This window comes from Capricornis sumatraensis, chromosome 21 (genome assembly GCF_032405125.1).
Source record: "Capricornis sumatraensis isolate serow.1 chromosome 21, serow.2, whole genome shotgun sequence".
Classification (NCBI taxonomy): domain Eukaryota; kingdom Metazoa; phylum Chordata; class Mammalia; order Artiodactyla; family Bovidae; genus Capricornis; species Capricornis sumatraensis.
In genome coordinates this window covers 50,929,668-50,953,910 of record NC_091089.1, presented here as the reverse complement: position 1 = coordinate 50,953,910, position 24,243 = coordinate 50,929,668, and the positions used below count along the sequence as shown (strand labels likewise).

Sequence of the window (24,243 nt, the reverse complement as noted above, 5' to 3'; positions counted from 1 at the left end):
GGAGATGGCAAGAGTGAACATAGACATTCTAGGAATCAGCGAACTAAAATGGACTGGAATGGGTAAATTTAACTCAGATGACCTCTACTACTGCGGGCAAGAATCCCTCAGAAGAAATGGAGAAACCATCATAGTCAACAAAAGAGTCTGAGATGCAGTACTTGGATGCAATATTAAAAATGACAGAATGATCTCTGTTTGTTTCCAAGGTAAACCATTCAATATCACAGTTATCCAAGTCTATGCCCCAACCAGTAATGCTGAAGAAGCTGAAGTTGAAGGGTTCTATGAAGACCTACAAGACCTTCTAGAACTAACACCCAAAAAAGATGTCCTTTTCATGATAGGGGACTGGAATGCAACAGAAGGAAGTCAAGAGACACCTGGAGTAACAGGCAAATTTAGCCTTGAAGTACAAAATGAAGCAGGGCAAAGGCTAACAGAGTTTTGCCAAGAGAAAGCAACAGTCATAGCAAACACCCCCTTCCAACAACACAAAAGACAACTCTACACATGGGCATCACCAGGTGGTAAACATTGAAATCAGACTGATCATATTCTTTGCAGCCGAAGATGGAGAAGCTCTATACAGTCAGCAAAAACAAGACCAGGAGCTGACTGTGGCTTAGATCATGAACTCCTTATTGCCAAATTCAGACTTAAATCGAAGAAAGTGGGGAAAACCACTAGACAATTCAGGTATGACCTAAATCAAATCCCTTACGATTATACAGTGGAAGTGAGAGAGAGAGTCAAGGGATTCGATCTGATAGAGTGCCTGAAGAACTATGGACGGAGGTTCGTGATACTGTACAGGAGGCAGTGATCAAGATCCTCCCCAAGAAAAAGAAATGCAAAAAGGCAAAATGGCTGTCTGAGGAGGCCTTAAAAATAGCTGAGAAAAGAAAAGACGCAAAAGGCAAAGGAGAAAAGGAAAGATGTACCCATTTGAATGCAGAGTTCCAAAGAATAGCAAGAAGAGATAAGAAAGCCTTTCTCAGTGATCAGTACAAAGAAATAGAGGAAAACAACAGAATGGGAAAGACTAGAGAGTTCTTCAAGAAAATTAAGAGATACCAAGGGAACATGCCAAGCAAAGATGGGCACAATAAAGGACAGAAATGGTAGGGACCTAACAGAAGCAGAAGATATTAAGAAGAGGTGGCAAGAATACACAGAAAAAAAAAGATCTTCACGACCCAGATAATCACGATGGTGTGATCACTCACCTAGAGCCAGACATCCTGCAATGCGAAGTCAGGTGGGCCTTAGGAAGCATCACTATGAACAAAGCTAGTGGAGGTGATGGAATTCCAGTTGAGCTGTTTCAAATCCTAAAAGATGATGCCATGAAAGTGCTGCACTCAGTATGCCAGCAAATCTAGAAAACTCAGCAGTGGCCACAGGACTGGAAAAGGGCAGCTTTCATTTCAATCCCAAAGAAAGGCAATGCCAAAGAATGCTCAAACTACCGCACAATTGCACTCATCTCACACGCTAGTAAAGTAACGCTCAAAATTCTCCAAGCCAGGCTTCAATAGTACACGAACTGTGAACTTCCAGACGTTCAAGCTGGTTTTAGAAAAGGCAGAGGAACCAGAGATCAAATTGCCAACATCCGTTGGATCATCGAAAAAGCAAGAGAGTTCCAGAAAAACATCTACTTCTGCTTTATTGACTATGCCAAGCCTTTGACTGTGAGGATCACAAGAAATTGTGGAAAATTCTTAAAAAGATGGGACTACCAGACCGCCTGACCTGCCTTCTGAGAAATCTGTATGCAGGTCAGGAAGCAACAGTTAGAACTGGACATGGAACAACAGACTGGTTCCAAATCGGGAAAGGAATATGTCAAGGCTGAATATTGTCACCCTGCTTATTTAACTTCTATGCAGAGTACATCATGAGAAATGCTGGGCTGGATGAAGCACAAGCTGGAATCAAGAGTGTCTGGAGAAATATCAATAACCGCAGATATGCAGATGACACCACCCTTATGGCAGAAAGCAAAGAAGAACTAAAGAGCCTCTAGATGAAAGTGAAAGAGAAGAGTGAAAAAGCTGGCTTAAAGCTCAACATTCAGAAAACGAAGATCATGGCATCTGGTCCCATCACTTCATGGGAAATAGATGGGGAAACAGTGGAAACAGTGAAAGACTTTATTTTTTCGGGCTCCAAAATCATTGCAGATGGTGACTGCAGCCATGAAATTAAAAGACGCTTACTCCTTAGAAGGAAAGTTATGATCAACCTAGATAGCATATTGAAAAGCAGAGACATTATTTTACCAACAAAGGTCCGTCTAGTCAAAGCTATGGTTTTTCCAGTGGTTATGTATGGATGTGAGAGTTGGACCATAAAGAAAGCTGAGTGCCGAAGAATTGATGGTTTCGAACTGTGGTGTTGGAGAAGACTCCCCTTGGACTGCAAGAAGATCCAACCAGTCCATCTTAAAGGAAATCAGTCCTGAATATTCACTGGAAGGACTGATGCTGAAACTGAAACTCCAACACTTTGGCCACCTGATGTGAAGAGCTGACTCATTGGAAAAGACCCTGATGCTGGGAAAGATTGAAGGCAGGAGGAGAAGGGGATGACACAGGATGAGATGGTTGGATGGTATCACTGACTCGATGGACATGAGTTTGAGTAAGCTCAGGGAGTTCATGATGGACAGGGAGGCCTGGCGTGCTGCAGTCCATGGGGTCGCAAAGAGTCGGACACAACTGAGTGACTGGACTGAACTGAACTGATTACACAGCAGTAGATAACTTGGTTTCCCTGGTGACTCAAATGGTAAAGAATCTGCCTGCAATGCAGGAGACCCAAGTTCAATCCCTGGATTGGGAAGATCCCCTGGAGAAGAGAATGACAACCCACTCCAGTATTCTTGACTGAAGAATTCCATGAACAGAGGACCGTGATGGTCTACAGTCTATGGGGTCAAGAAGAGTCGGACACAACTGACCGACTAAACTTTCGCTTTCAAAAGATAACTAATACAGTGGATCTAGGTTACGACCCAGAAAGCCGCTCAGAGACTTAAATGTTGGTGGTTTCCTGGGGGCAAAGCAGGTTCAGGGTGTGTGTGGTGTGGGTGACGTGTGTGGTGTATGGTGTGTGTCTGTGTGTGTGTGTGGCGTAGGTAAGTTGTGGTGTGTGGCGTGGTGATGTGTGTGGTATATGGTGTGTGTGTGGGTGGCGTAGGTAAGTTGTGGTGTGTGGTGTGGTGATGTGTGTGGTGTATAGTGTGTGTGTGTGTGTGTGAGACGTAGGTAAATTGTGGTGTGTGGCGTGGGTGATGTGTGTGGTGTATGGTGTGTGTGTGTGTGGTGTAGGTAAATTGTGGTGTGTGGTGTGTGGTGTGGTGTGTGGTGTGGGTGATATGTGTGGTGTGTGGTGTATGGTGTGTGTGTGTGGGGGGGCATAGGTAAGTTGTGTGTGGTGTGGGTGATGTGTGGTGTATGGTGTGTGTGTGTGTGTGTGGTGTAGGTAAGTTGTGGTGTGTGTTGTGGTGTGTGGTGTGGGTGATGTGTGTGTGTGTGTCTGGCATAGGTAAGTTGTGGTGTGTTGTGTGGGTGATGTGTGTGTGTGTGTGTGTGTGGCGTAGGTAAGTTGTGGTGTGTGGTGTGGGTGGTGAGTGTGTGTGTGTGGCGTAGGTAAGTTGTGTGTGGCATGGGTGATGTGTGTGGTGTATGCTGTGTGTGTGTGTGGTGTAGGTAAGGTGTGGTATATGGCGTGGGTGATGTGTGTGGTGTATGGTGTGTGTGTGTATGTGTGGTGTAGGTAAGTTGTGGTGTGCGGTGTGGGTTATGCGTGTGTGTGTGTGTGTGGCGTAGGTAAGTTGTGGTACGTGGCGTGGGTGATGTGTGTGGTGTATGGTGTGTGTGTGTATGTGTGGTGTAGGTAAGTTGTGGTGTGCGGTGTGGGTTATGCATGTGTGTGTGTGTGTGTGTGTGTGTGTGGCGTAGGTAAGTTGTGGTACGTGGCGTGGGTGATGTGTGTGGTGTATGGGGTGTGTGTGTATGTGTGGTGTAGGTAAGTTGTGGTGTGTGGTGTGGGTTATGCGTGTGTGTGTGTGTGTGTGTGTGTGTGTGTGTGTGGCGTAGGTAAGTTGTGGTACGTGGCGTGGGTGATGTGTGTGGTGTATGGGGTGTGTGTGTATGTGTGGTGTAGGTAAGTTGTGGTGTGTGGTGTGTGGTGTGGTGTGTGGTGTGGGTGATATGTGTGGTGTGTGGTATGTGGTGTATGGTGTGTGTGTGTGTGATGTAGGTAAGTTGTGGTGTGTGGCGTGGGTGATGTGTATGGTGTATGGTGTGTGTGTGTGGTGTAGGTAAGTTGTGGTATGTGGCGTCGGTGGTGTGTGTGGTGTATGGGGTGTGTGTGTATGTGTGGTGTAGGTAAGGTGTGGTGTGTGGTGTGTGGTGTGGTGTGTGGTGTGGGTGATATGTGTGGTGTGTGGTATGTGGTGTATGGTGTGTGTGTGTGTGACATAGGTAAGTTGTGGTGTGTGGCGTGGGTGATGTGTATGGTGTATGGTGTGTGTGTGTGGTGTAGGTAAGTTGTGGTATGTGGCGTCGGTGGTGTGTGTGGTGTATGGGGTGTGTGTGTATGTGTGGTGTAGGTAAGTTGTGGTGTGTGGTGCGGGTGATGTATGTGTGTGTGTGTGGCGTAGGTAAGTTGTGGTGTGTGGTGTGGGTGATGTGTGTGTGTGTGTTTGTGTGTGTGTGTGGCGTAGGTAAGTTGTGGTGTGTGGTGTGGGTGATGTGTATGTGTGTGTGTGTGTGGTATAGCTAAGTTGTGGTGTGTGGTGTGGGTGATGTGTGTGTGTGTGTGTGGCGTAGGTAACTTGTGGTGTGTGTGTGCATGTGTGTGTGTGGCGTAGGTAAGTTGTGGTATGTGGTGTGGGTGATGTGTGTGTGTGTGGTGTAGGTAAGTTCGAAGTATCAAAGCCCATCCACTGTGTGGATCGTGACTCGCAGTGGAGACGAGAGGTGAAGACCTCCACCCCGGCACCTCTAAGGGCTTATGTCCCACAGGGCCCTGGAGACCAAGAATGCTTGCTGATGGATTGTTCCTGAGAGAGGGTAAACCCTAGGATACGAAACCTGAGTGAGACCTTGGTCTGATGATTTTTAAAATCTGCTTAGTAGGGAGCCATTTCTTCAAATGAAACCATTCATGGAAGACTCACTTAGAGACACAGGCAGAGTCGTTCTGGGTGGGGCTGAGCGGGGGTCCCTTGAAGCCTGCTTCTTCAGCTGCCCCACTCCCCTGACCAGCAGAGCCCCTGAGACAGCTCTGGAAAACCCCAGAGCTTTACAGTCTGCAAACCTCTGATCTAATCCAACTGCGTCATTTTACTGGTGAGTAAACCAAGGCCCACGGAGGAAAGGTCACGCGGCACGTCTGTGGCGGACGCTTCCAAAGTGAGTCTCGTGACCTCTGATGCAACGTGTCTGCTCTCCGTGGCAGGCCACCCAGGACAAATGCACACGCTGGGCGGGGGGACAGGAAATTGCTCCCTCTCCCACCTCCTAACAAAGGCGGCCCCACAGCCTGTCCACCAGCAGAGGGAGCCCCTCCCACGAGCCAGGCAGTGCAGCCAGTGCTTCCTGTGAATTCACGTGCTCAGCCTCCTGGACAACCCCAGGAAGTCCACTCTCATCGTCCTGTTGCACACAGGAGCAAACAGGCAGAGCAGGCCAAGCAACCAGCCCGACTCCTTGGCTACGCAGTGGCGTGGCCAGGATCCCATGAGGTCCAGGCACCAAGCCCTTCACCTCTGCATCTGCTGCACCTCCCCTTCCCCAAGTAAGGGCCCAGCTCTCCTCTCCATTCTAGCAGGACTGCGAGGCCCTCCACTCCGCTCCCCAAGGAGCTGGCAAACAGTCCCTCAACAGGAGGTGCGGTCACACCTGTGACTTCCAGGGCAGGGGGTGCTCCTCGCCTACACCAGTGCCTTGAAAATGTATTTTTCTACCAATAACGGGCACTGTAGGCATTTAGGAACAGTGATAAAGCAGCGATTTCTGAGTATTTTACCTTTTGTCTTTGGCACCAGGGTTAGCTTAATATTAACCACGAGAATTGAGTACAGATCTGCCAGAGTACATTTCATTAGAGCAGAGGGAATTTCATTAGCAGTTACTCTGTGCCTCTGACCTACACACCACGTCCTAGGCCCTACTCATTAGTTCTCTTTCAAACACAGGAAAGTGACTCAGTCTTAGGCTGAGCAAAATCAGTACACAGAGCATCCCCACCCCATCCCCATCCTCCTCACTCGGACTCCCCAACTGCTAAGACGGCACCACGTCTGCTCCCTCCTTCTATCTGTGAATCCACATGCTCATCATGACTCATCTTTTTCTAAACCATTCAAGGACATACTGCAGACATGAGATCGCATATCCCTCAAATTATCATAGTGAGTGTTTCTCAAAAACACTCATCCATCTAATGGTTGCATAGCCCCCTAAGTCAGGACACTTCTATCTAAGAAACAGTACTGTCACAGACCCCGATTCACATTCTTCCACTGTCCAACAAGGTCTCTATTTCTTTTTTGGTCCAGGATCTCAGAAAGGAACACACATTGCATTTTGGTGTCTGCCACTTCAATTCCCTCTATTCTTGAAGACCCCACAGTCTTTCTCTGTCTTTCATATCCAAGCAGTGTTAAAGGATGGCCCTTCTATTTGGTTCCTCGGAACCAGACGCAGACTGTATTTTCTTGGCAGGAAAACCCCAGGAATGATGCTGGGCTTTCTCTGTGCAGCACGTCAGGGGCACAAGGTATTCACCCTTCCCACACTAATGATGCTAATTCTGATTACCTGGTCAGGCTGAAGCCTGACAGCTTTCTCCACCATAAAGTCACCACGCTTTCCCTTATAATGAGGTAACCCCATGCATGCCCCAGTCTGGTGCCTGGTGAGTTTCCAGTCTACTAGGCAGGGAGGAGTCCAAACAGAGTCTCACAGTCTCAATAAATTAAGGGGACAGACTTCAAAATTCAGGGAGTGCAAGGCCACCAGAATTTGGAAGGCAGAGAACCAGAGAGGATAAAACTGACCATGGAGCAAAACCCAGAAATTGTAGGCACTTGAGTCTTTAGCTAAGCTCAAATTTCACACGTGTGTGAGGAAACTTCCAGGGCTGGTGAAAAGCTACCTGCAGTGAATTGACGGAATAATCCCCTAAGATCAGACGTGGCTGGAAGGAGTCTGCATTCCCAGCCAACATGGTGGAAATGCCTCCTAGGACATAAGGCACCAAGTGGCAACTTCAGAAGACTATTGCCTGAGCAAAATCTGCTTGAAAGGTTTCACACCTAACGAAGCTTAGAAAGCAAGGCTTTAAAGGATCAAACTCTATTCTATCGAACTGTATTCTGGAATAAAGGTCAAAATCTTTTAACAAATAATAATAATAATGTCCAATACCCAACAATGTGAAATTCCTAGTATATTGCATCTAATATAAAATTACCAAGCATGTAAGGAAAAATATGCCCCATACTCGAGAGAAAAATCAATTAACAGAAACAGACTATAAAACATCATGGATGGCAGAATTAGTAGAGGATATTGAAACAGCTACAATCAAATATTCCATATGCCCAAGAAGATACAAGAAAGCATGAGCATGAAGAGGACAGAAATAAAAGATAAATACAAAAAAATCCACACTGAACTTCTAGAGATGACCCATCTAATGTCTGAGATGAAACGTACACAGGGCAGGATTAACAGTAGATTAGACACTACAAGAAAAGCTTAGTGAACTTGAAGACAGAGCAATAGAAACTCTCCAAAATGAAACAGAGAAAAAGACTAAAAAATAAGTGCATGACTTCTCTGTTGGTCCAGGAGTTAAGAATCCATCTGCCAGGGCTGGTGCCCTGGGATGACCCGGAGGGATGGCACGGGGAGGGAGGTGGGCAGGGGGTTCAGGATGGGGAACACGTGTACACCCGTGGCGGATTCATGTTGATATGTGGCAGAACCAGTACAATATTATAAAGTAATTAGCCCCAGTTAAAATAAATAAATTTAAATTTAAAAAAAAAAGCAAAAAAAAACCCAAAGAATCCATCTGCCAAAGCAGGGGACATGGGTCCAATCCCTGGTCCAGGAAGATCCCACATGCTGGGGGGTAACTAAACACACTGCCATGACTCTGCTGAGCCCATGCTCTAGACCCCGTGTGCAGCAGCAGCACAACTGGAGAGCGGCCACCACCTGCCACAACTAGAGGGAGCCTGTGCTCTCACAACAGTGAAGACCCAGCGCAGCCATAAATAAATAAATTTAAAATAGCGTGACACATTAAAAAAAAATAAGCAGAGTTTGGTGAGCCACGGGAAAATATGAAGAAGCATGCCACGCATATAATTGGAATTATAGCGGGTGGGTGGGTTCCAGTGGAAGTGAGGAGAATAATGGTTGACATGTTTCCAAATTTGATGAATGCTATGAACCTACAGATCCAAGAAGCTCAATAAAGCCCGAGTGATTTGAAAAGAGCCTGATGCTGGGGAATGATTGAAGGCAGGAGGAGAAGGGGACGACAGAGGATGAGATGGTTGGATGGCATCACCGACTCAGTGGACATGAGTTTGAGTAAGCTCTGGGCGTTGGTGAGTTGGTGATGGACAGGGAAGCCTGGCATGCTGCAGTCCATGGGGTCGCAAAGAGTCGGACATGACTGAGGGACTGAACTGAACTGATACAAACAGAAGGAAAAACGAGCCCAAGTCACATCTTAGTCAGATTGCTGAGGCCGTGACTACACATTCTATCGCCTCCCGTTAAGAGGCCCATAATCACTCAGCAATAAAGTGGGAAAGAATCAAATGGAGAGGGTAGAGAAGAATGGATGCAGGTGACGTACCAAGACTGACTCAGACGAAAGCAGGCAAGGGCGGCGTGGCGCGTGCATGGCAGGCCACCACGGAGCCTGGCCACCCAGCTCCTCCTCTTCTCTGCAAGAGGTCTCGTCTCTTTCCCAGAAGCAGCTACACTCCTACTGTGTCTGCCCAAAGCCCAGCACCAGAAGCCTCTAGGGACCTGGATTCACTGTCTCTGTGCCGAGTGAGTCCTTTTGTTCTGGAGCCTGGCCCCATTCAGGAAAAGGAGTCCAATCAATGACAAAATCAGCAAGTGCAGCAGACATTTGGAGGCTAGTCGGACAAGTCCACTGTTCACAGAGGCCTAAAAATAGCCCTGACCACATTGGAAACCGAAGCAGCCCTGCCAGTTCCACCAGAACACTGCAGTTTGCCTCACCTCAGAGGTTTCAGGTCAAGGGACGAAAACTTCCCAGTTTGCTGGGCTGCAGGGCACCGGCCATTTCATCCATCCTCCCCCAGCATCTGAGCACAGGCTGCCACAACACATCCCCATGGGATGCTCTGTACCAAGGTGGGTACCCGCCCTGGCCCATCTACCGTTGCAGTACATCCAGCTATACCCTGCAAGAGCCAGGGCCCAGTGGCTGTGGCTGGCCCTGTCCAGGCTGAGGGCACGGGAGGGCTGTTGGAGACACTGCCCCTGCACCTACCTGCCAGGCCGGGAGGACCTTCTCGATGTCATTCAGGTTGATTCCATCCCCATCTTCCAGCTTCCCTTTTCCACACCTGGGCCAGAAAAGACATAAGGGCATTGAAAGGGCAGCTCACTCAAGCATCGCGTCCCAGCCCAGCAAGGAGGAAGAGCAGAGATGAGCGGGAGAGACCTGGTCCTGCCCTGCTCAAGGCTGCAGAACCAGCCCTGTTCCGCCTGGAAGAGACAGCACCCTCCTCCCTCAGGCCTGGGGACACAGACCTTCCTTGAGGACAAAGGACTGGATGCAGGCAAGAATGTGGGGCCTGGGGGTGGGGTGGGGGCACTAACATGACATCCCACCCCTAGGGAGGTGAAGGGTACCAGAGTTCCCCTTGATCTTTCCAGACAAAGATGCTGAACTCCTTGCCAATGAATGTCCCAAAGTGTATGTGCATCGCAGATCCTGCAAAGCCCATCATCCTGCCCAGTTACACCAACGGGAAAGCAAGTGAACAGAGAGACTGAGCAACTTTCCTGAGGTCACACAGGCCCCCATTAGGCTTCCTCCCTCCCGGGCCTGCCTCTGGGCCAGTACAGCAATCCTGTTTTGTCTGCACGTCTGCTGTGGGCGGGCACACCTCCAGGCTAGAGGTGCTGGCCCAGATTCACTGGCATATGTCCATGTCGTCCCCATCAGGTGTAGACTCTGGAACCGGACTTCAGGAGTTGGAGCCCCAACAGCATCGCTTACTAACTGGGAAATGCTGCACAAGTCACTGTCTCTCTCTGTACCTAAGTTCTCTCATTAGTAAAATGGGGATAATTACTAAGTCCCAAAAGACGATGCTGTGAAAGTGCTGCACTCAATATGCCAGCAAATTGGAAAACTCAGCAGTGGCCACAGGACTGGAAAAGGGCAGTTTTCATTCCAATCCCAAAGAAAGGCAATGCCAAAGAATGCTCAAACTACCGCACAATTGTACTCATCTCACATGCTAGTAAAGTAATGCTCAAAATTCTCCAATCCAGGCTTCAGCAATTCATGAACCATGAACTTCCAGATGTTCAAGCTGGTTTTAGAAAAGGCAGAGGAACCAGAGATCAAATTGCCAATCCGCTGGATCATCGAAAAAGCAAGAGAGTTCCAGAAAAACATCTATTTCTGCTTTCTTCACTATGCCAAAGCCTTTGATTGTGTGGATCACAATAAACTGTGGAAAATTCTGAGAGAGATAGGAATACCAGACCACCTGACCTGCCTCCTGAGAAACCTATATGCAGGTCAGGAAGCAACAGTTAGAACTGGACATGGAACAACAGACTGGTTCCAAATAGGAAAAGGAGTATGTCAAGGCTGTATATTGTCACCCTGCTTATTTAACTTCTATGCAGAGTACATCATAAGAAACGCTGGGCTGGAAGAAGCGCAAACTGGAATCAAGATTGCTGGGAGAAATATCAATAACCTCAGATATGCAGATGGCACCACTCTTATGGCAGAAAGCAAAGAAGAACTAAAGAGCCTCCTGATGAAAGTGAAAGAGAAGAGTGAAAAAGTTGGCTTAAAACTCAACATTCAGAAAACGAAGATGATGGCATCTGGTCCCATCACTTCATGGCAAATAGATGGGGAAACAGTGGAAACAGTATCAGACTTTATTTTGGGGGGCTCCAAAATCACTGCAGATGGTGATTGCAGCCATGAAATTAAAAGACGCTTGCTCCTTGGAAAGAAAGTTATGACCAACCTAGGATAGCATATTGAAAAGCAGAGACATTATTTTGCCAACAAAGGTCCGTCTAGTGAAGGCTATGGTTTTTCCAGGTGTTATGTATGGATGAGAGAGTTGGACTGTGAAGAAGGCTGAGTGCCGAAGAATTGATGCTTTTGAACTGTGGTGTTGGAGAAGACTCTTGAGAGTCCCTTAGACTGCAAGGAGATCCAACCAGTCCATTCTAAGGGAGATCAGTCCTGGGTGTTCTTTGGAAGGAATGATGCTAAAGCTGAAGCTCCAATACTCTGGCCACCTCATGCGAAGAGTTGACTCATTGGTAAAGACTTTGATGCTGAGAGGGATTGGGGGCAGGAGGAGAAGGGGACGACCAAGGATGAGATGGCTGGATGGCATCACCGACTTGATGGACGTGAGTTTGAGTGAACTCTGGGAGTTGGTGATAGACAGGGAGGCCTGGCGTGCTGGGATTCATGGGGTTGCAAAGAGTCGGACACGACTGAGCGATTGAACTGAACATCATATGGCGGTTGGAGGATTAAATTAGTTAATATACGGAAGTGCTTAGAACTGTGGTCAGCATTCAGTAAACACTATTATACATGTACATGCAGAGAATATATTGTAACAGTAAATGCAGGCAATAATTAAGTAAAATTATAATAAAATAACAAGGTGAAAATATTAGTGCTGCTAGGAATACTGCTACCACTATTACTGTCCTTGTTATTGTTACTGGGGCTGAGCAGCAGTGCAGTAACTAACAGCACAGATTCTGGAGCCAACACAGCCTCATGCAAGTTACTCAGTTTTTCCGCAAGTTTATCATCCTTTGAAGTGCAAATAACAATAGTTTTTACCTCCTGAAGCTGTGCTGAGTTTAGACGACGGGCGGCAAGCAGTTACACTAGGATTGGTGTATGCTCAGAGCCCAGTGACTGTGTTATTTTCTCACAGTCGTGTCTGACTCTTTGCAACCCGGTAGACTGTAGCCCACCAAGCTCCTCTGTCCACGGGATTTCCCAGGTAAGGATACTGGAGTGGGTTGCCATTTCCTTCCCCAGGCATCCTCCCCACCCAGGGATTGAACCCAAACCTTCTGTACTGGCGGGCAGTTTCTTTACTACCACTGAGCCACCAGAGAAATGTATTATTATTAGCCCAGGTTGTGGCAAGAGCTGCCCAATGGGCTGGTGGCAGCATTTTCCAGCTGCAGTTAATGCAACTCTCAAATTTCAGCGTAATCAGTTTATTTCATCAAATATTTTCACAGAATCTCTTGTGTTTGGGGATCTGCCGACCTTTCTTGGGGTCGTGGAAAATAAATCCCACGTGGTTCCTGCCCTCAGGCGGCTCACAGGAGTCCTCAACTCGGACTAAGAGGGCGCTGAGCCTGAGCACCAGCAGGGGGCAGCACGAGATAAGGGAAGCGACGTCGCTCAGTCGTGTCCGACTCTTTGCGACCCCATGGACTGTAGCCCAAAGTCCTACGTACTGAGGAGCCCTGGATCCCCAAGGGAAACCGTGGCTGCAAAACCCACTAGGGCTTGGGGGAAGTCAGGGGGGACGGGGCGGGGGTATGCTCGACGCTCCCTTCAACACACGCTTCTGTCCTTGGGGGCTCTGTCTCGGGCTGGGCCCTCGGGGTCACAGGCGGGCAACAAGAGCAGGGTGAGAGCGGCGGAGCTCAGAGGAGCAGCACCCAGAGCGGCCTGGGGCGGAGGGAGCGGAGCTGGGAGGGGAGCTGGCCCAGCAGAGCATCTGGGAGAACGTCCCAGGCAGAGGCCTGGAGCGAAACACGGCGCAGTCAGCAAGAAGGCCGGGGTTCTAGCGGGAGGTGGGTGGGGGGCAAGCGTGGGGCCCAGGGGCAAGAGGAATTGCAGGGCCCGCTCTGGAAGCACAGCGCGGGTTCCGCCGGTGCAGCTGGGGTGGGAGAGGGGTGTAAGGGGACTTTCTTGCCCCTTCCGGCCCCACCCTAGTGGTGATGGTGCAGGACTGCAGAGCTGGAGAGAGGTCTGGAGACATGCCTTTCAGCTAACAAATCTGCCTGGTAGAAACAGGCTGGCCCGCAAAGGAACCGACTGCTTGAAGTCACCTGTGTTCCCTGTGAGTCCTGGCAGCGCGGAAGGAGGGAACCGGAGATTCTGGCCGGCGGGAATGGCTGACCCCCCACCCCCAGGTCACGTGCACAGGGACCGCCCCTCTGACTCCAGCCCCCGTCAGACACTTGCCTAGCTTGCCTGGACCCTTTATTCTCACCTTAGCAGCCTCTAGGGTCCAATCAGCAGGAAGGACTGCTGTCTCCCTAGGTCTAGGGCTCAGAACTCCCTGGAGGGCCAGGCAGGTTGGAGGAGGTCTTAAGGTGGCTACAGATCAGCTGACTCACTGCTGCCAACAGGGTTTCCAAGGCAACAGCCTTCTCTGATTTCTGTCCCTCCATGGAAACGCGGGCTGTGGGAAGCCTTGGCAACCGGGTGGTACCCTACTTCCAAGGGCTGCTGCAGAGGCTGGGTATGCCAAGTGCATCCCCAGTACTGCCAGACCCTAAGGGGGAACACGGCTCCTGGCTCAGCCACAAGGTGGCCACAGGGCGCTGCACCCAAACTCCCCAGCCACACAAGAGAGATGGGATTTGGCCAGAGAGCCAGTGGTAAAGAATCCGCCTGGCAATGCAGAAGACCCAAGAGACGCAGGCTGGCTCCCTGGGTCAGGAAGATCCCCTTGAGGAGGAAATGGCAACTCACTCCAGTATTCTTGCCTGGGAAATCCCATGGACAGAGGAGCCTGGTGGGCTACAGTACATGGGCCAAAGAGTCGGACATGATAGAGCGTGCTTGCACACACACCCACACACCCCCCAGGTGTCACACACATACACACCCCCCAGGTGTCACACACACACACACCAGGTGTCACACACACACACACCGGGTGTCACACACACACACAAGGTGTCACACACACACACCCCAGGTGTCACACACATACACACCCCCCAGGTGTCACACACACACACACCAGGTGTCACACACACACACACACATACAAGCTGTCACACACACACACACACCCCATGTGTCTGGTGAGGGGTGGGGAGACTGTCAGCAAATCTGGGCAGCTCCTCCCAGTGAGTAAAGCCTGGTGATGAGTGGGTGTGGCCAGTTCCTCCAGATCCAGAAGGGACAAGGACCCTCAGCAATAGGGGAACCTTTCTCTCCCTGGACAGTCATTTGTTACTGCTGCGAAACTGTAGTTTGTTAGGATGTTAATTTGCATGAACTGGTGTAGACACCTTCAGAAAACCTGGCTTCACCACTCGATCCCCACTAGACAGCCTCAGTCCATGAGGCAGTGTCATCACTTCTGTCCTCTGGGGCTCAGTTTCCCCAGCGGTTTCACCGTCCATGTGCTCCCAGTGGAAAGAGGAGAGACGGGCGTGTCCCAGGGTAACGCCACCTCTCTCGGAAGCCTTCCCCAGACTGTGCATCAGTCCACTTCACCACTGGCTTCTCTGCCCCGCTCTGCATTTACTTTATTTAACTCGCACCTGGCCCTTAGTTTACACTGTGTACTCTGAGTGTGTACACACAGTCTCAAGTATGAATGGGCTCACGTCTCCTTTGAACAGCAGAGTGGATAAAAATACTTCTGGGAAGGGGCTGTATGGTATACTGTGTGTGTTCCTCACCATCTGGGGACTCAGCCAGCTTTGTGACCAGGCTTCAGAGGTGCAAACTACTCCTTCCTTTCCCAAGGCACACTGCCAGCTCCAACTGGCCCACACTTCAGGGAAGGCAGGAGCATCACTTCTGCAGAAAACCAGCTCCTGAGCTTGACCTGGGCAAAGGTCAGTTCAGTTCAGTTCAGTCGCTCAGTCATGTCCAACTCTTTGTAACCCCATGAGCTGCAGCACGCCAGGCCTCCCTGTCCATCACCAGCTCACGGAGCCTACCCAAACTCATGTCCATTGAGTCAGTGATGCCATCCAACCATCTCACCCTCTGTCGTCCCCTTCTCCTCCTGCCCTCAATCTTTCCCAGCATCAGGGACTTTCCCAATGAGTCAGCTCTTTGCATCAGGTGGCCAAAGTACTGGAGTTTCAGCTTCAGCATCAGTCCTTCCAATGAACATCTAGGACTGATCTCCTTTAAGATGGACTGGTTAGATCTCCTTGTAGTCCAAAGGACTCTCAAGAGTCTTCTCCAACACCACAGTTCAAAAGCATCAATTCTTCGGCACTCAGTTTTCTTTATAGTCCAACTCTCACATCCATACATGACTACTGGAAAAACCATAGCCTTAACTAGACGGACCTTTGTTGGCAGAGTAATGTCTCTGCTTTTTAAAATGCTGTCTAGGTTGGTCATAACTTTCCTTTCAAGGAGTAAGCGTCTTTTGATTTCATGGCTGTAGTCACCATCTGCAGTGATTTTGGAGCCCAAAAAACTAAAGTCTCTTGCTGTTTTCACTGTTTCCTCATCTATTTGCTGTGAAGTGATGGGACCGGATGCCATGATCTTAGTTTTCTGAATGTTGAGCTTTAAGCCAACTTAAGCTGAAGAAAGGTCAGCTTTCCTAAACTCAGAAGCCTGGAGGGCCCAGCCCTGTGCAGTCCAGCAGCTCAGGAGGAGATGCCCCCAGCGCTGCTGAGGGGGAGGACGGAGGGGACGGTCAGCGGGTGAGCAGATGGACAGGCGTGGGTGAGGCAGGGTTGAGGAAGCCCCGAGGTTGGATCTCTGCTTGGCACTATCTCCTCCTAACAGGATGCCTCCGTGTTCAAGGGCCTGTCCTCTCTCCATCCCCAAAAATCATCCCAAAAGTTCGTATAGAAACCACACAAGCAGAGGTAGGGCAGGCGAGAAGACGGGGTCCCCTGGGAAAGTCTGATACGAGTGTCTGGGCCTCTGCCCCCCAAAATATGGATGTCATTTTACATAAAAAGTTAAGGGGATCAAGCCGATTCAAGGATACTCTGGTATCCTTGAGCCTGAACACTGGATGGTATCAGAAGGACTTAAACCACAGTTCTGTTCCTGGGCAGGTTACTGTGCGTCTCTGAGTTGTGTTCCATCTCTGAAATAAGGATTCGAGCATCTCCCTCTCAGGTTTTGTCACTGACACTGCAGGGAGACCACTGCCAAGAGGACGGTGACCACTCGGGGTGGGTGGGGTGGGCAGAGTTAGCGGCGGGACAGGTGAGATGCAGGAATGCACCCCACAATGTCAGTTATATTTAGATCTGAAGTGACAGGGAGACAAGGGTGGATGGGTAAGGACTGGAAGGAAAAAATAAAAAGCCATGAGTAGACTTAAAAAAAAAAGGAAAACAGCAAGTGTTGGTGAGGACGTGGAGAAGTGGGATCCCCTGCGTGTTGCTGCTGGCAATGTGAAACATTCAGCTGCTGTGGAAAACAATTTAGCTGTTCCTCAGAAAGTTCAAACATAGGATTACCATCTAGTTTGGGAACTAGAGAGAGGTGGTGGTTACACAGCAGTATCAATGTACCAAATGCCACTGAGTTGAATACCTTCAAAGGGTTAATATTATGTTATGTGAATTTTAAGTCAGCATCACTGACTCAATGGACATGAGTTTGAGCAAACTCATGGGAGGTGGTGAAGGAGAGGGAAGCCTGGTGTGCTACAGTCCATGGGGTTGCAAAGAGTCGGACACGACTGAGTGATGGAACAACAAAAAAAATAATTTTAAAAGTAAGGAAGAAAAGCAACCAGCTGTCTCACACACCACCACCCCCCACCCCATGTCTGTCCGGAGTCACTCTCCTATCCAGAGTGAGCCCAGGCCCTGACACCATCTTTTTTTTTTGGCCAAAACATACAGCCTGCAGGATCTTAAGTCCTGGACCAGGAATCTAACTCATTTCACCTGCAGAGCAAGCACAGCGTGCTAACCACTGGACTGCCCGGGAAGTCCCTGAAACCATCTCTCAAAGCGGAAGTGGACAGTGATGCATGAACTAAGTAAAGGGGACACCGAGGAAAAGCAGCAGGGACTGCAGAGGCTCTTAGAGCAGGGCCCCGAGCAGCAGCAGCATTTCCTGAGGACTTGTTAGACATGTAAACCCCCGGGGCCCCACCCCCCAAGACCTCCTCCTCCCAAGACCTCCTGAACCTGAGACCCTGGGGGTGGACCCATCGATCTCTGCTCCCATCAGCGGGTCTCAGCCGCTGTGCTGGACCACGGCCAAGCAGGGTCACTGAGAGGTCAGGAAGGCGAGCAGGCAGTATGGCTCATGGGGGCTGAGCAGTGAAGGGTGCGGGGTTCCAGGGAGAGGCCAGTGAACCTGCAGGTCTGAGCCAGTGAGCCTCTCTGGGCATCGCCTGCCGGGGAAAGGCCCCCCGCCCCCCAGCTCCCGGAGGGACACAGCTGTCCCCCGCCTCACTGGCCGCTCTGTGAAAGCCCCTGGCTGCCTCTTACCCTTCCCGGTCGATGTGTGGCAGGGGCTGCTTGGGCGTGTGTCGAAGCTTCCTGTGGAACTGGGTGAAGTCCAGCTTTTCAGGCTGCAGGTCCCAGGTGGCACCACTAGAGGGCGAGAAAGGGGACGAGTCCCGTTAGTGATGGAGATGAGATGCCCCAGGGGACACCCTGGGGGAGGCGCCAGGAGGAGAAGCAGCTCAGAAAGAGGTGGGCAGGAAGGGGAGGCGCCCACCGGCCACAGGCAGGGCCAGGCGGGGACCCCTCACTCGGAACGGAGCCTGGCTCGTCAGCCGTGTGCTCACGGATCATGGGGCAGGGGCCTGCCTACGAAGCCTTCCCCTTCTTTAACCCTGCCCTGAGATAACGGATGCCTATAAAACACACAGTGTGGGCCTGACCCCCGCTCTCAGTGGTCCCCCTAAAACACCGGAAAGTCTGGGGTTGAGTCTGTCAGTGGGGAAGCAGGGGGCCAAGTCCCCTGAGTACCGGTCTCGGGGGGAGACCGATGGCGCTTCCGTGCTGAGCAAGCCGGAGCCAGGGTGCGCCTGGAGCACACCCAGAGTTGACCAGCTCCGGGGCCGGGGGCACAGCTGAGCTAAAGGGTCATCTGTGGCCTGAGCTGTCACTCCCAAAAGGGGCGGACACCATGACAGATGCTCATCAGCAAACCCTTCAGGGGCACCGAGCCCACGTCCTCGGGGAGTCTGGCCAACGCCTGCCCTTGCAGCGTGGCCCATCAGAAACCTCCAAGAGCTGGAAGCACTGACAGTGCTTCCTTTTCTCCGGGCCTCTCCCTGGGGCAGCCCCCGCTCCACCCCAGCTTGTCTAACACGCACCGGGCACCGCTCTCCTCTGTCCTCCACCTCCCCAGCACCGCCCCCCCTCCCTGGGGTCGGACTGGGGGCATCTGTCTCTCCCTTTCACACTCTTCTCTTTGCATCTTCTCTTCTTGTCTCCTCCTCTCCTTCCCTTGGACCCCACCCCAGCTGTCTCCTTCCTTCTCTCTCTCCCCTCTTTCCTCCAGCCTCATCCTCTCTACTTCACTCCCCTCCACTTCCAGGGCAATGAACTCTCAACATGAACTTGGCCCCCAAAGGGTCCCTCAGGGAATAAGGACGAGGAAGCCGGGGTCCCAGCTGGAGCCACACACACAAGAGGAAGGGGAGCTCACCTGAAGGAATCAAAGGTGTTGGCAGCCCAGATATCTGTGCCCAGCATGTCCAGAGAGGTGTCTTTGCTGCCATTCTGGAAGACATGGAGGATGAAAGAGGGGTGTTATTTGCCCAGCCAGGACACGAAACAAGTGGGCAGAAGGCCCAATCCCAGAGAGGATGGCAGAGCCCTGTCCCCTTGAGCAGCCTGGACATTGGAGGGGGCCGCTGAAGGGTCCCAGCGGGTGTACGCAGCGTGTATGAGTCAGGGGTACCCTGGCCTCCCCCAGGCACGGGCCCTCACTTCGACAGTGTTTGGCAGAGCTGTGTGGTCAGGTGCAGGGCACCCCAGGGCTCTGCCGTGCCATCCCGTGGCTCCCTCCTCAAAGCCTCTGCACTGGTGAGCTGCCTCCAGCACTGCCAGTCTGATGGTGGGGCGTCTCCCCAGGCAGGGACTGTGTGGAACCAGGCACACAGGAAGGTCTGCTGGGAGGCTGACTTCCTTTGGAATTAAGCCCCACACCCTGAAATCAGGCGGCATCAAGAAACCCCCAAGGTGGTGGTTTAGTTGCTCCAGCCTTGTCCGATTCTTGCGACCCCAGGGACTGTAGCCCACCAGGCTCCTCTGTCCATGGGATTCTCCAAGCAAGAATACTGGAGTGGGTTGCCATTTTCTTGTTCAGAGGATCTTCTTGGCCAAGGCATCTCGATCATAAGCAGACTCTTTACTGCTGAGCCACTAGAGAAGCCCAAGAAGCCCCCATGGACCAACAGTTCCAGCAAAGGAACTTTTCTAACGCTCTGGTCTTTATCCTCTGATGTTCCCTATGTGATTCTTCCCACAGACATGACCCAGCTTCTGCGATCTGCCCCTTGGCTGATGGTCTCTGCCACAAGTTTGCCAGTTCCCCGTCTTCACTCCAGATGCCACCATCCCTCTTTGAAACCGAGCAGGACCCTATGGGGCCTTCCCAGAACAGACCCAACCCCCTCCTATGTTCCTCCCCCTGCCTCTTGTCTGTAGAAAGACTTTAGCCTCCTAGGCCTTTCCCAAGTTCCAAAGAGTAAATTTAACAGAGAAATGAGAAAATGCACAAGCAAGATAAAATAATAATAGCTTAGCCATTAAAAAAAAATGCTGGGACCTTTAGTTCTTCCTCAAGGTCTACAGATAATATTCTGAATCATGTCCTTTGAGCTGCTCTGCAGACACTTAACCCCCACCAGGTGGAAGATGTTAACTGCATGCTGACCACAAGCACGGAGATTCCAGATGGGCTGGAACCAGAAGGCTGGTGATGTTGATGCCCAATTACCTCACCACCAACCAATCAGAAGAATGTCTTTGAGCTGATCGCACACCTCACAACCCCCCTCCCTCACCCTGTCTTTAAAATCCTTTCCCTGAAGGCCTGTGGGGATGTTGGGACTTTTAAGCACTAGTTCTCCTGGACACCTTACTTGGCAACCGTAATAAACGCTACACTCTGCTTCATCACTTTGCTTCCCTGATACCTCAGTTAGTAAAGAATCCACCTGCAATGAAGGAGACCCCAGTTCGATTCCTGGGTCGGGAAGAACCCCTGGGGAAGGGATAGGCTACCTACTCCAGTACTGGAGTGGGCTTCCCTTGTGACTCAGCTGGTAAAGAATCCACCTGCAATGCAGGAGACCTGGGTTTGATCCCCTGGAGAAGGGAAAGGCTACCCACTCCAGTATTCCAGCCTGGAGAATTCCACAGGCTGCATAGCTATGTAGTCTATGGGGTAGCAAAGAGTTGGACACAACTGAGCAACTTTCACTTCACTTGGCTTCACCACAACCCAGAATTGGTACATTGGTTTTCGTGTACATAGGCAAGCAGACCCAAGTTTGGCTCGGTAACATCATGACCCCCACAGGCTTTTTTCCATCACCACACTCTTTAAAAACAGTACTTCCACCTCTACTGAAGCTGACCGTGTGCATGCCTTATAACCCAGGACTCCACTCCCAGGTACAAACACAGCCGAAATGTGCACAGATACATTTACAGCATAGAATACAGCACTGCCTCATTCATAATAGCTACCAGCTGGAGGCCACTGGAATGCCTAGCAACAGGTGAAACAGGCAAATTAGCTGTGCTGTGTTCACATTCTGGAATATGACACACAGTGAGAATGAACAAGCTAAAACAATACGCGGCAACAGAAATAAAGCCCACAAGTGCAGAGGGGAATAAAGGAGTCTAGACACAAGAGCACCCGCTCTCTGACTCAATTTATACAAAGTTCAAGAACAGGCAAATTAATGTATGGAGATGGAGTTTGGACAGTAACTGGAAAAGGGTCTCGGGGGTCCTAGGGGGTTGGTGACGTCTGTTCTGAATCTATGCGCTGCTTTCCTGAGTGTGTCCAGTTTGTGAAAATCCACTGAGCTGGATGCTCTTTCTTCTCTGGGTGCTATGACATTCTGGTTGGATTCCTGGTAGAAACCCCAGCTTTATCTGTATGATGATCTATCCCGGGACTTGTCACTTCTCAGATCCGCAAGCTCATACACCAGGAAATCTTCCTTTAAGATCTTTCCACGGGCCTAGGCCTGGGCAGGTGCTGAAAACACAAAAGTGTTTCCCAGACCTTGCTGGCGAAGAACGGCAGGGGATGACACACACATTACAAATAATCACTGACTCAAGCTGCCACAGTGGGGCCAAGGCATGGGCAACTTTCCTGAGGAACAGAGAGGGGCTCCCCTGAGTAAGGACTCGGGGGGTCAGGTGAGCAGAGGGAAGAGGAGGGGCGCAGTCATCCTGGAAAAGGGGGCCAGGGGGTGGAAAGGGGCCCTGGCAGGACACGGTGAGGCGTGCCGGGTGACCTGAAGGCCTCCTGGGTTTGCACAGGGAGCCCAGCAGTGTGTCGAGGGGCCCCCGGGCAGGCGAGTCAGCGGTCCCCAACATCACCCCCTCTTGGTCCTGGTCAGGGCCTACTAGGGGCCTCCCAAATGCTCCTCAGTGATTGCTGTGGGTTGAACTGTGTCCCCGCCCCACCCTGCCAACACCGTTATTCATACCCTTCAAGAGACTTTCATCGTCTTCCTCAAACACGCGTTCTCCTCTTGCCATAATGACCCAAGTGGACCCATGTCACCATTTTGGACTTCAGAGTCCTCATACTCGAATAAAGGGATACTTGAGCATGTAGGGCCGACTGCTGTGGGTGGCTCCTCACTGGCACCTGTGCTGAGATCAGCCCCCTCCCACCAGTGGCAGACATCACTAATCAACTGTGGCCTGATTCACATCCTCTAGTTGGGTGGCCGCTTGTGCTCAGGATCAGTCCCTCCTGTCCTTCTGTAAACTGCCTTATCACCCTACCCACCCCAACTCCTGGTGTCCTGCTCGCTTCAGATGCAGCTTTGACATTGCAGGTGGCTGGAGCGACTCACCTTCTATTAATATTAATCAACCCCCACATGAGGACAGCCTCCATCCTCCTGAGACGTCAACGGGCTTGTTCACGACACCCTTCCCAGGCCTCAAAGATAATTATCAGTAAGTGCAGCATTTCCAAATGACTTCGAAAGCAAAGGTCAACAAAAAAAGAAAAAAAAAAATCAAACAAACCCAATCCTGCTTCCAAAGACGACACCCAGAGTGAAGCTCACGCCTTCCTCCAGGACAGCCTTACAAATTCAGCTTACTTGGAGCGGACCACTGTTTTGTCATCACTCTCTTACACCCAGAGAATGTTAGATCTCCCCAAGTAAGATTTTTTTTCAAAACATTTTTATTGTGGCCCAATGCACATAATGTAAAATCTACCACCTTAACCACTTTAACTGTACAGTTCAGTGGTACTAAATACATTTATAACATCGTGCAACCATCAGCACCACCCATGCCCATAACTCCTCTCATCTTGAAAAACTGGAAGTCTATCCCCATTGAACAATAACTCCCCATTTTCCCCTCCCCCAGACCCTGGCAGCCACTCTATTTTCTGTCTGTGATTTTGATGACTCTAAGTACCTTACACAAGTATAACATCACAGTATTTGTCTGTTTCTGTGATTGGCTTACTTCACTGAACGTCACGTCCTCACGGTTCATCCATGACCCCAACTACATTTTAAGCTCCTGGACTGCACCTGCCTTCTGTTCTTGTTCCCCCACAGTGGCCAAGCTGGGCACAGAGTAGGTCCACCTCCGATGCCTGCCAACTGGTGGGAGAGACTCCACCCTGAGAGGCAGAGGCCCTGCTGTCTCTGTGCCTGAAAAACTGATTCACAGATTAGGATGTCAGGATGGAGTAACCGCCCTGAGATCTGAGGCCCTGAAAGAAGGAGGAACATAGGATGGAGAGATAACAACCACGTAAAAGGGAGGGGAAGCCGCAGCTACACCCGGGACTGCAAGCATCTCACAGGGAGGAGTGTGATTCATCTTGAAGGTAATTCATGAACACTCCAGTCAGTTCAGTTCAGTTGCTCAGTCGTATCCGACTCTTGGCAATCCCACGGACTGCAGCACACCAGGCTTCCCTGTCTATCACCAACTCCTGGAGCTTACTCAAACTCATGTCCATCGAGTTGGTGATGCTATCCAGCCATCTCATCCTCTGTGGTCCCCTTCTCCTCCCGCCTTCAATCTTTTACCACCATCAGGGTCTTTTCCAATGAGTCAGTTCTTCATATCAGGTATTCAAAGTATTGGAGCTTCCGCTTCAGCATCAGTCCTTCCAATAAATATTCAGGACTGATCTCCTTTAGGATGGACTGGTTGGATCTCCTTGCAGTCCAGGGGACTCTCAAGAGTCTTCTCCAGCACCACAGTCCAAATGCACATAAAGCTCCCTCCTGGGCTGGAGGCTGGAGGTGGTGGCTATGAGACCAGCACCCCTCCTAGCAGAGAGGGGAGGCTCTCCACCACCTGCCCCGTGCAGAGAGCACCAACTGAGCGAGGTGCCTGGGCATCGCAAGCTCAGGCCCAGCCTCTTCTGAAGCAGTGTCCCCGGCAGAGGACCTACCAGCCTCTGGATTCTGGGGGTCCAGAACAAGGCCCCGCTGGCTGCTGGTGGGGAAGAGTGACAGGGGGGCAGCTGCAGGAGCTGCGCCCTGAGCCCCTAAGCAGGTGATTCCTTGTAAAGCGAGGCCCCGCCCCTTCAACGACGCGCTGCAGCGCCGGCTCCGTTGGAGGCAAGAAGCCTCTCTTTTTCTCAGCACTTCATAGTTTATAGACTCTCTCCACACATTTCCTCCTGCGTGTGAGTGAGTGAGTGAAAGTTGCTCAGTCGTGTCTGTTTGTGACCTCATGGACGGCAGCCCACCAGGCTCCTCTGTCCATGGAATTCTCCAGGCTGGAATATTGGAGTGGGGAGGCATTCCCT

The 24,243-nt window shown here is 50.8% G+C and overlaps 1 protein-coding gene across 2 annotated transcripts in view; it reads right to left on the bottom strand.

Annotated features, from left to right (window-relative positions):
- CTIF (cap binding complex dependent translation initiation factor) overlaps nucleotides 1-24,243 on the bottom strand; it is a 290,261-nt gene that overhangs the window by 194,017 nt on the left and 72,001 nt on the right. For both annotated transcript variants that reach the window (XM_068993958.1, XM_068993957.1), the window contains exons 4-6: nucleotides 18,895-18,968; nucleotides 17,724-17,828; nucleotides 9,568-9,643 (exon numbers count right to left, since the gene is read on the bottom strand). In XM_068993958.1, coding sequence (XP_068850059.1) covers nucleotides 9,568-9,643; nucleotides 17,724-17,828; nucleotides 18,895-18,968 — 255 coding nt within the window. The remainder of the gene's footprint in view (nucleotides 1-9,567; nucleotides 9,644-17,723; nucleotides 17,829-18,894; nucleotides 18,969-24,243) is intronic.